At 47.9% G+C, this 17,399-nt stretch overlaps 1 protein-coding gene across 10 annotated transcripts in view; it reads left to right on the top strand.

The window, feature by feature from the left end:
- LOC147426866 (protein HAPLESS 2-like) overlaps nt 1-17,399 on the top strand; it is a 265,821-nt gene that overhangs the window by 148,928 nt on the left and 99,494 nt on the right. For all 10 annotated transcript variants that reach the window (XR_015186200.1, XM_086498602.1, XM_086498608.1 and 7 more), the window contains one exon: nt 631-801. Coding sequence is in view for 9 of the 10 variants with exons in the window: in XM_086498602.1 (XP_086354728.1) it covers nt 631-801 (171 nt within the window). In the remaining variant the exon portion in view is untranslated. The remainder of the gene's footprint in view (nt 1-630; nt 802-17,399) is intronic.

Raw genomic sequence — 17,399 nt, forward strand, 5'->3', positions numbered from 1 at the left:
GCTATCGGGATGACTCAAGGGCTAGCTGAGCATATCTGTCTCTGGGGGGGAGGTCTTATAAATTATGCAATTGATCTAGTAAGGGCCTCCACTACAAGAGGGGGGGCAGCTAGCTCGGCTCGAATAATCTCATGTGGCACTTAGGCCTTAGCCCGAATCAGCCGAGAGATCATAGAGACTAGAGGCATTTCCATATCTTCCATGGTGGTCCATTGAGGGTCCCCAAATTTGAACCCCATAAAGCATAGTTGAATCCACTAGAGAGTCAAAGAGCCACAGCTTCATTCGAGGTTCCTGAAACTGAACCTGCAAGCACATCTCCAATCCTCCCAAGGCTAAATAGGCTCTCGTCAATCTAGTCTCTGCTGCTCTCCTCAATGATAGGGTTCACATTGGGCTATTCACTTGAGATGCTATAACTTTAACAGCTCTTGATCTTGTCTGAGCTCATTTACACATTGTGCAATATATGGGACTCTTCCTCAGGGTCTTCTAAAGTGTCTTGAAGACCGCCATACTCGTTTCTTACCCTTTCCTACAACTGTTTTGAGTCTTATTTCTGGTTTTTCACTCATGCTGCATAGTCTGTTAATTCTCAGTTCTTTTACGATCACGATTTAAATTATGCAGGTTATACTGAACCGTTCTGACTGGGTGGTGATTGATAAAATCAAATATTCTTTGGATGGAAGGGTGTGCGATCGTATTGGGACCTTGTATACAGCATTTTGCAATCAAATCAGTCGATGTACCAGTCCATTCAATAGTTGTTTGCGATTTCAACTGCAAGATTATATAGAGGTGTGCTTCAGAAATTTTGTACTGTTTTGACGACTCTGAAATAACGTGATAATTTTCTTGGGGCATATGGGCCAATATCCTTCATTTATTTGCTAACACACTTGTATGGAAAATGGCTGCAACTTCTTCACTATTGGCCACCCAGAGGTAACTTGTGCAATAAAAGTTATTAAATTTGATCCACAACATGAAAGTGGTCTTTGCTGGGGAAAAGAGTTATGACATGGGGATCTCCTTGCAAGCCCTAAATTCTGTGACTCAAAATCATGAGATAAAGACCTTATCACTATGCAAATCATTCTGCTAACAATTGCAAGCCAAAACCCATACCATTAGGTCAGACTTTGTTGGAAATCATACGTAAGGACTCAAATGCCTTGCAACCACTCGAACCACGCCTACACTTAACATGGAGACTTTTTACTGAAAAGGAGCTTAAAAAAGAGTCTATATTAGATTTGAGACTAGAGATTCTACGCGGAAAGCTCTATCTGGCTATAATCTGAAGAACGCATTTCTTACTTCATGGCACATGCGGATTCATTTTTTTTTCCTTGTATACCCTTGGTGTACAAAACAGATAGAGCATGTGGAAGAGTTTTGCAAGTATGTCAATATATCCCTTGTATAAGCGTGATCGAGGGAGAGTAGAAGAAAATCATCAAGAACGGGCACAAAAAGCACCACCGCCGCAACAACCACCACAATCGTTGCCTGCAAATGGAGAAGGTAGGGCTATCAACATCATTACCCATGAGCATCAAGATGTGGATGTCTTGGCCAATAAGAGAGCCAGGCATGATAGGGAGAAAGAGACAGAAGAAGAGAGGGAAACAAGAGCAAGGAAAGGGAAGGCTAAAGTAGAAGATCAACCAAAGAGTAGCAAGAGGCGGCGACGAAGGAAAATAGGTCCAAAGTACTACCCTCTTGGCCAAGGTGTAGAAGACTATGATATTGTCGACGACATACAAAAGGAATCTTACCAAAAGGTTTGGGAAAATATCCTTTCCTACCTTGGAAAGTCTAATTAAAGTATTCTTTCCTACTTTCTAAGCCCTATGCTTTGGTCGGTGTTTCCTTTCATTGGGACTCAGATTTTAATCTACTCTAGGGTCTCCTATGCAAATAAATGCATAACTCAGATAGAATTTTTTTTTGACCGAGTGTATCAAGCTCAAGGTGTCCGATTGGTGCAGCCAAAAGTTGCTTTTCTACAACCGCTAGATTGTTTGTTCCAACTTCGTGTTCATTTGCACCTTGGTGCGAACTCTTTTGGATGCCATATTTCTGGTGTGATTATCACTTCCTTGCTAATCCACTTGAGTTTTTAATGATGTCCTTCTCTTAGGGGAAGTAGAGTAGCCTATGTGTGTATAGATGTATGTGTGTGTAGAGTGGCTTGATGACGCTCCTCTTAGAAGTAGAGTATCCTTGTGTGTATGGATGTATGTGTGTGTAGAGGGGGCTTTTCATAGCTTTATTTTATTTCAACAAGTAAAAGTACCTACATTTACCAAGTGCATTTTCCATTTCAATCCACATTAAAGCAGAAATGATGAGCATCTTTACTAAAAATATCCAAAGTAGTTCGGTTATGAAGATTGATGTTTCCACAACGTATACTACAATAATGTGGGCCTTAGTAAATAGGAGGGAGCTCCCGGTTTGTAGGCCCAGCCCAGTGATGAAGTCCAGTCATCCGTAAGACAAAGTCCTAAACATGCTCCCACAACCCCGTCTCCACGGTTTAGGCTTTTTTTGTTTCACTCTAGTCACTGGGGGTTATTGCTTTTGTAATTTTGGTTGCCGATAGCCTTTATCTGTCATTTCCATTTTAATGGAAATCTTGGAGATTTAGCTTGTTGATAGTATACCGGCTTTGATGCAGCCAACTCTACCCTTTCGACTCATGAGCCTCTCAATTTCACTCTAGTCAGCTTCTACCAAAATGCCGTATACTCACTCTTTTTAGTACCTAAACTAAACCATTTCTTTTCATTTTCTTTTTTTTAAGCTTCTAATCTCATGCTGTATCTACTAGTTTTAGCAACTCCTAGTGAGACTTGTGCAGGCAAATTGTCAGAGATGGTGGCAAAGGAGCATGCTTCTATTGGATGCTATGGAATATAAAAACTGTCTTCTTAGAGATGTTTTTTCTACGATCACATGCACCTGTGCATGGTTGTTGTGTTATTACACACTAGACTAGACACTAGAAGCAACACTACATTGTTGGACACTCACGATTCCACCAAAATTCATGTCACGGTTGACTCATTGTGTAGGGTAAACCAACAAAGAGGTCACTGTTATTCAGAATGATTTGATGCTTAACACAAGTCACTTTTTCAGCAATGATGTCAAGATTGACTCATCATGTAGAACGGAAGAACCTTTATACCCAGAAAGTGTGTTAAGACCTTTCTCAAAATTGACTCCACATGAGACCTTTTCTATAACTGATGATTGGTCTTTGAATTTTATATTGCTCATTTGCACTTGGGCTTGCAAGCTACATGACAATCACAGAGTACTAAAATGAAGGAAAAAAATGAGCTCATTTGTATGTTCCAGAATAAAACCTGGAATAAAGTTCTCAAGAACCGCTGCTGCTGTACGATGACCCTCTCGCCATTGCTGAACACCCCCCCTGCTTTGCCATGCGCTGCCCTGCCCTGCACATTGATAATGCCAGTCCTCGTGCGCAGCCCACCCCTGCTCACCCTCTGTCCTCACGCGCTAAGCCTGCAGCTCGCTGCCTTCAGTCCCCCCCGCCTACGCTGACCACCTCCCGCTCGCTGCCTCCAGCTCCCCCCTCCCGTTTCCCCCCTGCACAACCCACCCAACACACACCCCCCCCCCCCTTACCCCGTGCCGTCGGTGTTTCTCCTGTGCCTCAACCTTGAGGGATTGTCCTTCACTGTCGGAGCTCATCTGAAGTCGTCTGGTCTTATCATCCGCCGCATTCACAGCAGCAGACACAGATGGACGCTCATGCTCTGCCCTAGAGGGACTCTCCAGAAGCCTCCTCGCCCGACCCTGCAGAGCCCACCATCTGACTTGCTCTCTCGCCGATAGAGCAAGCGAGCCTAGCGGCAGAGGTGGAGTGCCTCCAAGCGACCTATGTCATCGGCAAGATCATCCGCACCCGACCTAGCAGAGGAGAGGTGCGTGATCTCCTCCAAGCCCGCCTTTTAGCAAAGGTGGGCAAGATTCTCAATGTTCAGTTTCTCGAGCGTGGCTACTACCAGATAGAGTTTGAGACTCCCGAGCTGGCGTCCAAGGTCATTCCGATGAACCCCCTGGCCATCCGAGCAGTTCGGGCACACTTTCGACAGTGGCGCCATGGTTTTAACCCAGCTACCGACGTTCTTGTCGAGGAGGTAGACCTACTCATTTCATTCTGCTTCCCCGGTCTGAGAAGGGAGTACCTTCCTCTCCTCTCTAAGATAGGCTCAGAGATTGGGACTTTCCTGGAGAGTCGAGACTCCTCGCACGGTAGCCTCTATAACTGCCAAGGCGGCCGGTATTCCCAGAGTATGTGTTCTGGTCCGGGACATCCACAACCTCCCGAGGGTCATCCTACTACCTAGGGTGAGTGGTGGTTGGTTCCGTCAGAGCGTGGAGTATTCGGGCCTCCCGAATCAGTGTTTTATTTGTCGTCATCTTGCAAAGGCTTGTCCACGGAGGAGACCCCGACCTTCACCTCAAGCTCAACCCCAGCCTCCAAAGGCTTGCCAGGAGCAACAGACAGAGTCACAGGATACGCAGGCAGAGCCTCCCTCCTAGCCTGGGGCTCAGGCACAAGAGGGCTGGGAGCAGGTTCGTGGTCGGCGTCGACAGGGGCCACCACACCAGCTTGGCACTCATAGTGGTCCCCAGGATTCAGGCCAGCAGTAATGGGTTTCCACAGGGAACCGTTTCAACCCTCTTGAGCAGGAAGAGGTCCCAACTCCACCTTCCAGCTTAGCCTCTCCTCCGATAGCCCCTCCCCTCCCCCTCCCCCCGAGTTCCCCTCCGCCCCTCAACCTCCTTCCTCCTCCCCCCCACCTCGCCCTCCTCCCTCTTACGCTTCCCGCCCCCCCACTCCTTCTCCTGCTAGGCCCCCCTACTTCCACTTCTCCTCCCGATCATACCCCACAGCCGACCCAGGGGGTAGGACCATCCTCGGTTGCTAGGAGATATCTTGGCAGCGCTTTTGCTACGAGTCACTTGGTGAGACAACGACAGCCTGTGGGAATACCGACCCCCCCTTTTGGTGCAGACATCTCCCTTTGCAGCAGTTCTTCGTGGACTGACGAACTCGACATTCGTCGTCGGTGGGACTTTTTTGCCTACGACTTCACATGTTTTCTCGACGACCCTTCACCAGACTTTGAGGCAGCTTCCTTCAGAGTTCATGTTCCATTCCTTGCAGCTAGAGGGATAGAGGCCCTAGACTCGATGGTTGGCTTCTCTTTTTCTCTATGTGGCAGGGACCAGCCTGAGTGGACCTTGGACTCGGTGTTGGAGTGGCTACAGGCACACGCCCCCGAGTTCTCTCACCACTGTAGCAAGCTACAGTGTCAGCTTCACAGGACACACAGTTAGTACAGTTGGTCTGGTCTGGTTCACAGTGGACGGACTCTCTGGGCTGGGCAGTGACACGTGGCAGGGATACGGACAGTGGTCTAGTGGACATCGTGGCCAGGTCACCACCACCACTCAGTTTGGAGATACACTTAGATGGCTGACATTTATGAGCCGTTGGTGGCTCTTTATGGTTGTACATATGAGTGATAGCTGTTGAGTCATCATTATCATCTTCTTCATATATGGTCTAGCGTCGTCGTCTAGAGTAGAGACTCTACACACACAACACGTCTAAACCACCCCTACACATTTGAGCCTCGACACCCCCATTGTACCCGTGAGTTTTGAGCTGGAGCTGAGTGTGTTGCTGTCACGAGAACGTGGCAACTGTTATGTCACGAGGATGTAGCAACTGCTAACCTTAGTTGTTGGTTTCTTTCCAATGATTTTTGTTTTATTTTTGAGACCCTCTTTTTGAAGTTGCAAATGGTCGGACATTGTATGGCCAATGTGAACGGTAGTTTCACCCGCAGACAGGAAGTTGGTCGGCACTGGAACTCGTAAAGTAAAAGGATGTCTAGGCTCAGTTCAAGATCATGTAGGTACCCGCGTCGCACTTAGCAAGTGGGTGGATGCTAGGAAGTGAACTCAATAAAGGTACAATATGTCAAGGTGGGGTCACCAAAGGAAAGTACCCGACAGCTGGGCTACATTGCATTTTTGGATGCGGTCCAAATGAGGATAAATGGTCAGAAGACCAGTGCGAGCCCAACAGAAGCATCTCCTAAGATTTAGAGAACTGCTATTTTGGGCTATGAAATTTGTTCGCGTCATTAGCATCAGAATGACAAGGGGAACATTTTATTACTCTGCAGCAAAGTCAACTGATGCACCAGTTGAGAGATTTTTAAGCAGGAAGCCCAATGCGGGAAAATTGCATGTATGAGTGCCAAGTGGTACTTTTTGGCCAATTTACCAAGTTTGGGAGATCAAAACACATAACTGACTTTTTGGAGCAGTTTTGGAGGCTGATAACTGTGATTTTCAGCCATTTCTCTCCATTTTTGAGCTCCCCATGACTTTACCTAGGACCAAGGAGCTCATTTTCAGCATTGGAAGGCATCAGATGCGTGTTTACAGGGCTGTTTTGCTATGTTTTCAGCGATATGCAGGTTTTGGCAGCCATGGAAATCTTCCCCTTTTTGCATCTATTTGTTCACAGATGCATTACAGGTCAAGGGCAACAAAGGGGGCGCTCGATTTATACTAGGGGGATGCTTCATTGAGAACCTGTCACAGGTTAAGAGCTATGGAGTGCTTTCTTTCCCTCTCATGTACAGTGTGGTGCTAGGAGTGATGCCCTGCACACTACACACTGCTCTCTCTCCCCCCTACGTGCAGTTATGTGATGCCCCACAAGAGGGCTCTTCATTTGATTGATGTACAGTTGTGTGGTTTCATGCTTTTGTGCTGAGGCAAGAACCTCCTTGAGCAGGAACAGGGGTAGCTAGCTATTACTCCAAAGCTGGCATCGGTGAGGGTCATAACCTCACCGTACAGTTGCAAATTCAGCGTTGTGTATGCGCAGAAAATTGACTGTTTTTCAGCCATACGGACGTCCGAACCCTTGGGAATCGTGCCCCACTAGCAGAGGATAGATAGGGGACTGTTTGGGGCTGAAAATAGGGCAAAAACCAGTAAATACAGCGAGCTGAATTTACTGTTTTTGGGCTGGAATCAGAGGGTATATGCCAGTAGAAGTGAGTTCTAGCAGGGGAATTGGTTTCGCGCAAGTTTTGGGGCTGTTATGCTGCCAAAATTTGGCCAGACCGTGTAGTATCTAGAGGGATACAGATAAAGGATTCCCAAGACTCTACTTTATAATTTGCCCTCTCAAAGAATAAAGAAATATCGAAAGGGGCGCCAATTTTGGGGCCTACAAGTTGTCGCGTCTGCTCGGGGCATTCTAGCTTCCAAGCCGTGTGTGTATTCAAGTGTTAATTCCCGTCACAAGTTTCCTTTGCACGTTCTTTCTGTGTGTGTTTAAAGTAAAGAATCTCGGGTGAAAGCCAACGCCTACCGCCCCACGGGCCAGTTTCAACTGCCACGCCAGAGTCTGTACTGCTCCTTTGAGATAGTCAAGTCCATATGTTCTAGTCTGCTGTTGTGTCTCTATGTTGATTTGTTGTTATCTATTGTTTCTGTGTTTTCATTCTGTTTGAGTGAGATGTCACGCACGTTGCACTGAGGAGCACCCACTGTAGAGAGCACAACACGCTATCCACGCTACAGGTGCTCTCATTTTTGGCACGCCCAGTGGGACCTCAATTGAAGTCTCACTCCCTGTTGAGATACAAATCGAGGAGCTAGCTGGTTTTTATTTAGCCTCGCCTACTTTGACTTGCATAGTGCAGCCTGTTGGTCTCGTCCAGTTTCATCGTAGACAACTTAGTCTAGCTGACCTAGTCCCTTGTCCTGCTGGTCTGGTACTCTCACCCTGGTCCAACCAGCTCTCGTCCTGGTCTAGTCCTTCCTCGTCCCTGGTCCATCCAGGTGGTCTAGTCACTCGCACTGGTCTACTAGAGTCTAGACCTGTGTTTAGCTAGTTGAAGGTCTTCTTGCCCAAAGCTTGGTTGGGTTTGTGGTCACTGCTGCATGACACATACAAGGCGGTCATTAGAGCGTCAAAGCGCACTACTGAGTCCTCTGAAGTACAACAGAAGGCGTCAACCCTTGGTACCTAGTAGAAGTCCACCAACCCCATCACCCATACCTCCACATACGGCATCATCCATTCCTCCATCCGGTTCTATGTCTTCCAGGTCACCTTCCCCAGTAAAGCCCAATCCCATTTTGTTACAGCAAGCTATTGAGCAACAGACTCCTGAGCAAGAGGCCATGGAGGAGTTGACCAATGTTTTGGCCAAGGTAAACATCAAGTTTCCTACTTTCAAGGGACTCTCCTCAAAAGATGCAGACGACCATGCAAGAAGGTTTGTATCTCTCTGTAGAGGTCGTGGTCTTAATAGAGAAGATGCTTATTTGGTGTTGTTTCCATCAACCTTGGATGGTTTAGCAGACAAGTGGTACAGTCAGTTTGCAGAGAGTCACTTTTCAACTTGGACAGCTTTGAGACAACAGTTTTGTGCAACATTCAGGCCAGGTGACTGCCAGGAAAAGGTTTTGGATGAGTTGGCCAACATGGTGCTCCAGCTAGAGGAGACTTTTGCAGAACTCATGACTAAAACCAAGTCTCTGGTTTCCAAGCTTCCTCAGCAACCAGGGGAATTTATGGTCAAGAAATGGGTAGAGAAAGCTCTTCCAAAGACGTCTTAGCAGAAACTACGCGAAAGTCTTTGACCTGAAGCATCTCTGGAGGAGTTTATAGCGGCCACTACTAGGATAGAAGGAGCAAGGAGGCTATTCAAGGACCCCCTTCAGGTGGAGAGTGTCTCAGTACTCACGGAAAATCCCTGTAACCCCTTGCTTTCTTTATGCAAGGAGCTAGAAGCACTGAAGTTACAAAGAGCACTTCAAGAGGAGAGATCCTTCTCTCTTAGACCGGAAAAATCTCCACAGCAAGAGGCTTTAGAACAGACCAAGCGGGAGCTAGAAGAGCTCCGGGCACAGCAAGACACGAAGCCATCGATGGTGTGGTGTACCTCTTGTCGCTCTCCAAGGCATCCTCCTCAGGACTACCCACTTCGAGCTTACTGCCATTTTTGCAAGAAACCTGGCCATGATGACAAAGAGTGCTATTATCTGAAGGGAATGCGGCAACGACAACAGAGCCTCGCCCCCAACCTTCGACAAGGGTTGACACCTGCATCCAACATGGTTTCAACTTTCACCCTATGGCCATCAAAACCCTATGCCACCTCTGTTGACAACACCTCCTATGCAAGGTATGCACAACAACTTTGCCTCTCCCAGCTTTTATCATGCTAATGCTCCTTCAGTTCCCCAAAGCTTCCACACATAGCACCCGTCCGCATGCAGCAAGGGCCGAGACCACCTCGCCCCTCCAATAGGCCAATTTTGTGCTAAAGGTACGGGGAGTATGCACATTACCAGAGCAAATGTCCGTTGCCACAAGGGTCCCCTCCTTGCTGACACTGCCGTGAAGCTAAGGATCACTATAGTAAGGATTGCCCAAAACAACGCGCATCCACATCTGCAAGCACAAGCGAGAACCAGCAGGAGTTTACATTCCCAAAGATCAACGTGATCACAATAAGCACCATTCCTCAGGCCCCGCCTTCCACTCTTGTAGTTGCCTCTCAAAATGTGTTGAAACAGGTGGAAGAGCCTGCTGGTGTGCTCACACGGGCACAGAGAGCTGCTCTTGGTCTCAGCCTCCCTGACGATCCAACTTTTTCATCTCGAGTCACACAAATGAGTCAACCTCCCCTAGTAGCTGACAAACCAGCAGGTAGTGCCAAGAGCCAACCTACCTCTCTTCTCTCAGGCATTGATGGTGCCTTCATGGAAGCAGTAGAGGACTTGCAGAAGCTCAAGATGCTTGAGCAAGCACTGATCAAAAGAGAGAATCCTACAGCAGAGACTATTTTGAAAAACACCTTTCAGCAAGTGTCATTGTACGACATGCTTCGACTTGATGCAATTTTTTGAAGTGACACCCTTTCCATCATTCAATCTCTGTATCTTGGTACAGGGTCTAGTGGCGGGCACCTACCAGTGCAGCCCTTAGGGTCCTACATGATTTCATTTCCTGCTACCTACTCTGCTCACTGTTCATAGGAGTCCTCGTCTCACCGCGACTATTCTAGAGCACGACTTCTCCGGTGTCGTAGTGGATGGTGGGTCGGGTATCAACCTGATGCCTAAATTCACTATGTTGGCATTGGGTCTCCAGCCTACTCGGCTTGCTCCCTTTACAGTGACTTTGGCAGACCAGAGAACTGTCTACCCTGTGGGAATAGTAGACAAGGTCCCTCTGCAAGTACAGGACTTCACATTCAACCTAGATTCGTTGTAGTTCGCCTCCCTCAGATAGAGGGCGGATTTCCATTACTCATTGGAAGACCATGGCTCCGACACACAAAGGCATTACATGATTGGGGAACTGATTCAATGTGGATACGTAGCCCGAGCTATCCAATGAAACCTATCCGCCTTGAAGGGGGAATGGATCCGGTGGTGAATCATAGTTCTCTATCAATGGAGTCAACTCCCCAACTGAACCAACCTACTCCACCGGATGGACCAGAAGAAGACCTACTGGAGTGGTTGGAGGCTACCCACTCTACGCCTTGCTATGTGGTCTCCATTCAAGCCTTGCCAGAGGATACACCATCTTTCAGTGTTGCTATAGTGGTTGAGCCCAGCGCACCGACTCCATTGCTCCCAGAGGTTGATAGCTCAGCTGGCCCCTCAATAGAAGCCTTTGGACTTGGTGAGCCTATCAAAGGCCATAGAAGGGGTAAGAATCCTTTACAAGAGTTCACCCATGCCACACCCTCAACCTCACCTGTATCCGATACCTTGCCCCAGTCCAAGCTATCCTATGTACTAGATGAACTTCCCTTCGGCGAGCTTCCACCGGGATGGTTACAAGAAGAGTATGCCGATTTCAAAATCGATCAGACGCCACCTCATGATGTTCGGAATCTCACAGAGGCGGCAAGGTCTTCTCTTCCTGATGCATCCTCACCAACTACACCGCCTGACCCTGTCAAAGAAGTCAACCTAGGCGACCTTGACAACCATCAGCCCATCCTATTAGCCACTTGGTTATGGGATCACCCCGCGATACTCGAGCAAGTAATCTCTTCCGTGCACTCTTTCAAGGATGTGTTTGCGTGGTCTTACCACGATTTGGAAGGGATCCCAGTAGAGTTAGGAGTCCACACAATCCCTCTGGTTAAGGGGGATAAGCCGGTCAGAGGATGCGGGCTTACAAGCTCCAACCCCAAGTATGCAGAAGCAGTCAAAGTCAAGTTAGAAAAAATGCAAGAAGCAGGTGTTATTGTGCCAGTGGAGCTCCAGAATGGTTGTGCCCTATGGTTATCGCTCCCAAGAAGCAGTCCAAAAATTTCGAGTTTGCGTCGACTATCGGGCTCTGAATAAGGTGACAATCCTGGATGGAGTTCCGACCCCTTTCACTAAGAGAGTCCTCGAAGATGTCGCTGGGCATGTACTGTACAGTTTCATGGACGAGTTCAGCGGCTACAATCAGTTAGAAATACATCTTGACGACCAGGGAAAGACAGCTTTTGTCACTCCGTGCGGAATTTTTATCTACAAAAGGATGTCCTTTGGGCTGAAAAGCTCTCCTCCTTCATTCAATCCTATTGTCTACATCATATTTTGTCCCCTGCTCAACGACAATCTCAGAATCTTCATGGATGATTTTTCCACTTCTCTGGAGCCCAATGTTCCACCCCAATGGAAAACTTGGAGGAGCACCTAGCTCAACTCTCTAGTCTTCTCAAAGTGTCGCAAGGCGCGCCTTAAGCTCAATCCAAACAAGTGCCACTTTTTGGTGACTCGAGGTACGCTTTTAGGTCATGTCGTGTCTGCTGAAGGTTTAGCACCTGACCCTAAGAAAATAGTGGCCATTTTAAGATTGCCCCCTCCACTTAATCTTAAAGGTGTTCAAAGCTTTGTAGGCCATATAGGCTATCATCGGAGGTTCATTCGCATGTATGCAGAGGTTGCCCAACCCTTGACTCGCCTGACTAGTGTTGCTATACCCTTTCAGTGGTCCACAGTTGAATCCCAAGCTTTTGCCTATCTCAAAAAGCGCCTAACTGAGGCACCTATTTTAGTTGCTCCTGATTAGTCCACTCCTTTTCATGTCCATACTGACTCAGCCTAGCAAGGAGTTCAACCTAAATCGCCCATTCCACTATGCCAGTCGCCTGCTCACAAAGGCTGAGCGCAACTACAGCAACACAGAAAGGGAAGGTTTGGCTATGGTGTATGCTTTACAAAAGTCTCGTCATTACTTGTTAGGGGTTCACTTCACTTTCATCACGGATCATCATGTGCTACGCTATCTTCTGAATAAACCCCAAGTTGCAGGAAGAGTCTGGAGGTGGCTACTGATATTCCAGGAATTTGATTTCGATGTAGTTCTCCGTTCCGGCAAGTGGCACATCATGGCCGACCACCTCTCTCGCATACACACTGGTGAGTCAGATACCGGGGTTGATGATGACTTTTTGGATAGTCATCTCTTTATGGTGAATACGACCCCGGAATGGTATGGAGATGTGTTACATCTACTCTCTACTGGCCTATATCCTGAGAATGCTTCTCCCTTGCAAGAGTCTAGACCCTTCTCTCTGATTGGCGAACAGCTCTACAAATCTGGGCCAGATGGTGTGCTGCGCAGGTGCGTCTCCCCTCATGAAGTGGACCACATTCTGGAAGATGCACACAGTGGTCCTACAAGTGTCCATTACCCTGGTCACATCACGGCACAAAAAATCTTACACACAGGCTTATGGTGGCCCTATCTATTCAGAGATGCTATTGCTCATGTCAAGATTTGTGATGTCTGTCAACGATGTGCGCCCAAGCCTAGCAAGAAATCCAATCGCCCTCTGCAGGTATTTATGGCGTGGTTGCCCTTTGAGTGATGGGGCTTGGACTTTGTTGGTCCAATTGCTCCACCTGCTCAACCCGGCAATCGTAAGTATCTCCTGGTAGCGTGTTTCAACTTGGACTTCTTGTAATCAAATCATTCTTTCTATAAGTGTGGGCTACCTTGATTGTATTGCTTTCTATCATCAGTGTTGTTTGACGCTCATAATAGGAGTCTCTCTAGTTCAACTCCTCGGCTAGATCTTTAAGGTCTCCTGTGATAGTTTCATACGAAGTTAAAACTCTTCTCATCTTCTTCTTCTCCTAGTGTAACACACTTGGGTGATTCTGAGGCTTTTCTAAGTGCCCACTCTTCTTTCAGTAGCACGAAGTTCACTCCTTGCCTTACAGCTCCTCTATACACCTTAACTAACACTAACCCCCTTCCTACCTCCAAACTAACCCCCTTGCCTACCTCGAGAGGCCTTACAAGTCTTTTCTAACAATCTCAGCGCGCGTTTTAATCCACCTAGTTATTAGTTATATACGCAGAGGGCAATGGACAAAGTCTAGCTGAAATAGAGCACCCAAATCTTGGGTTTGATTTTTTTTTCCATCCCTCGCCCCTACCTACTGCCTAGCCCCTCTCTCCTACCTACTATACTCGCCCCTCTCTACTCCCCCTCGCCGCTACCTAATGCCCCACTCGCCCCTACCTACTGCCCTTGCCCCTCTCTACTCCTCTCACCCCTACCTAATGCCCCACTCGCCCCTACCTACTGCCCTCGCTCCTCTCTACTCCCACTCGCCCCTCTCTACTCCCCCTCGTCCCTACCTAATGCCCTCGCCCCTCTCCATTGGGACTCGCCCCTACCTACTGAACCTCGCCCCCTGGCTACTGGGCCTCGCCCCTAAATAGTACCCTCGTCCCTACCTACTTGAACTCGCCCATACCCACTACCCCTTGCTCTAACCACTGCATCTCTCCTTTACCTCCTCCTGCAACGGCCTACTAAATTTTACTCGCCCTCTATCTTCCCTCACCCCTACCCAATCGCCTTAACCCTACCGACCCCACATCGCTTTTGTGTCGCAACCAATCCTCCTCGCCCTATCTCCCGCTACACCTTTGTCTGTCCCTCTTAAATTAACACACTGCAGACCTTGGTCATGCTCCCTATCGCTTTGCTATCGCAGCAGTAAGCGCCAGCAAGTACTCAGTCCAGACAGTTTATTTCATTCAGCCTGTCAAGTGTGCGCAGTGAGTATTTCATTCAGCCTGTCAAGTGTGTGCAGGGAGTATTTCAGGTCTGCCAGTGGGATATACTGTTGCCACGGATATGTATGCTTCTGTGGGATTGCGCTTGGAATGTAAACTATTGTGGTAAGAACAGTATACACCGTATACCAGAAGAACAACAGTATACAGGATACAGTATCCTTGCTGAGTGTACTTTTCGGAGTGGTTACTGAGATAATATTGCAAGTAGTACTTGGCAAATACGACGCGAGGTTTTGCGCAAGAAGCCTCCACGCAGGGAAATAGAAAGTAGTTCTACAAAAGAAGCGGAATCTGATCACAACAACCATGGTGTTACTGAGATGACTTTCAGTGAAGCCAGCAACGAGAGCTACAGAATTCCCTCTCACATGGTGGATGCGGATTCCAGCTCAGAATTAGCATCACAGAAGTCTAGCAGCCCAGAGGTGGACCCTAGAAACATAAGAAAGGGGGCACAACAGATGTTGCGCGATGCCATCAGCAGACCTCCTAAGTTCAAAAGTCAGACACCTTTCACGTTAAACTTTCACCTGCAGCTACCTCATCCTTCTCTGAAGGATATCTTTTCTCAGAATCAATTGCAACAACTAGGTTTGACTGCATTAACCACTGCAGAGTTACCTACTGATGTGCCTGGAGATATGGTGCGCGAGCTTTTGAATCGTTTTCCAAAAGTCCATGGCCACAACATTACCCCTACCAGAATTGGTCATGCACTGGGCATGACCATCTTCCCATCTTTGAAACCAGCAACAGGCACGTATTCCAAGCTTTCGAAAGATGCCACAGTACAAGCTTGCTACATTGATCACCCAGACTATGCGCGGAATAAAGAGTTGTGGAATGTATTTAAGTATTACTTATTACTTAGAGATGCCAGAGAAACAAACAAAAGTTTTCCCACAATGTTTTCTCACTGTGAAAGACTATACTGTCTGATCCACACAATACCTTGTGGATTTCACCAGATTCTTTACGCATCTTTGCAGTCCTGGGCTTAGAGGTTTCGAGCACAGGTGCAATCAATACAATCTAGCTTCCAGTGCTTTGTAGCTCCTATGCTCGCTTGGGTGATAAACATCCACATCAAACCTCTTGAAGTGGATGAGAATGCAGCATTGCCATCACAAGCTATAAGAAAGTCTCTTGGCACAAATGATCAAAAGAGGAAACAAAAGAAGAGAGTCAAAGTGATAAAAGATATGGCAGAGACACTACGACCTCTGTCATTTTCAGAGAGCCAGACTCGGGTGAGACATCCTCCACGACGTCCTTCTTCTACCTCCATCCCCGTCTCTACAGTGCTAGAGGCCGTCGAGAGTTCCGTTGTTCTTGGTACGCCCACTCTTGTTACTGAGACGGTCTCTCTCTGCCAAGTACCTCTCCCAAGTGCTCCCGTCTATACTCATGCCACTGTTACCACACCCTTCTCACCACCTGTGGTACCCTCGTTATTCTCTCCCATCTCGAGCTCACCCACTGAACCTGCTACCACTGTCACCCCGATATCCTTTGCAGTGCCTCTTCGGCACCCTACTCCTATTGTCACCCCGACCTCGACTGCAGTGCCTCTTGGGCACTCTACACCTCTAGGTGCTACTGATGCTTCTTCCAGTGGAACAGACGCTACCTCGTTGTTCAGAATCTCTGAAGAGAACGTGCAGGAGTCAAGAAATGCTATTGCAATGATTGAACTTGGTACCGAGAAATTAGCACCTACCCACCAAAAGCACTCGGCCACATATGCAGCCATGGAAGGCTACTTGCAAGTTACAAAGAGTGCCATTGTTGATAGAGATGCTACCATTTTCGCCCTGCGTCAGGCTTTGCATGTAAGGTCCCAGATAATTGATGACTTGAAAGCTCAAATGCAAGAATTTCAGGACATGCTAGTCCAGGGGGACATGGGGTTTCAGCAACAACCTCAGGCTACCATGGGATATGGGTGGGCTCGTCTTGCGAGATCAGTATAGACGCCCATGGGATATGGAGAGCATAGTCATCGACAGTTTTGGGGAGGTGCTCCATCACAACAGCAGTTTGACTACTACCCTCAGGGATTTCAGCAGCCTGGCACCTTTGGCTCCTTACCACACATGTCATCCTCACAGACGGCTCCTTGTGACGGCTTCGCACGCGCACATCGACATGGGTGTGCAAGTCGGCGGCCTCAGTACACTTCAGGCCAGGTACTCCCACCTGCCGAGCAGCAGGTGGCTGCTCCTTCCGCTGAAAGTTGGTTTGTGGAGAGCACTCATAGAGTCGAGAGTTTTCCCATCGATTTGATGGCTCCACCTCTAGAGTCTGATACTTTGGGTGCAGCAGTGGCCACAACTCTATCTCTTGGATGACAGGATCAGGAGCTCACCATTGTACAGATGTAGTACCTAGTGGTTTTTTTTCACAGTTTTTCAGTATTCCTCTCACCGAGACGGTGAGTGGTCTTATGGCGGGCAACCTGTAGCAAGCTATACTATCACTTTCACAGGACACACGGTTAGTACAGTTGGTCTGGCCTGGTTCACACTGGACGGACTCTCTGGGCTGGACTGTGACACGTGGCAGGGATACGGACGGTGGTCTAGTGGACATCGTGGCCAGGTTACCACCACCACTCAGTTTGGAGATAGACTTAGATGGCTGACATTTATGAGCCGTTGGTGGTTCTTTATGGTTGTACATATGAGTAGTAGTTGTTGGGTCATCATTATCATCTTCTTCATATATGGTCTAGCGTTGTCATCTAGAGTAGAGAGTCTATACACACTGCACGTCTGTACCACCCCTGCACATCTGAGCCTCGACACCCCCATTGTACCCGTGAGTTTGGGGCTGAAGTTGAGTGTGTTGCCATGCCAGAGTCTGTACCAGTTCCTTTGAGATAGTCGAGTCCATATGTTCTGGTCTGCTACTGTGCCTCTGTGTTGATTTGTTGTGTTTTCATTATGTTTGAGTGAGATGTCACGCACATTGCACTGAGGAGCACCCACTGTAGAGAGCACGATACACTATCCACGCTACACCACATGGGAGACCTAGGGGTTATAAACTTGGTTCAGACTTTGTGGCCGTTGGCCAAGTTCTCAGTGACACCTCCACACTCGGCAGGATGTAGACACGTTGTGGTACACTTCTTTGCTGACACGCAGAGCCCACCATGCTATGTATACATACATGAGGACTCTTGGACAGA

The sequence above is a fragment of the Adiantum capillus-veneris genome, chromosome 24 (assembly GCF_014529385.1).
Source record: "Adiantum capillus-veneris isolate H3 chromosome 24, ASM1452938v2, whole genome shotgun sequence".
NCBI classification, from domain to species: Eukaryota; Viridiplantae; Streptophyta; class Polypodiopsida; order Polypodiales; family Pteridaceae; genus Adiantum; species Adiantum capillus-veneris.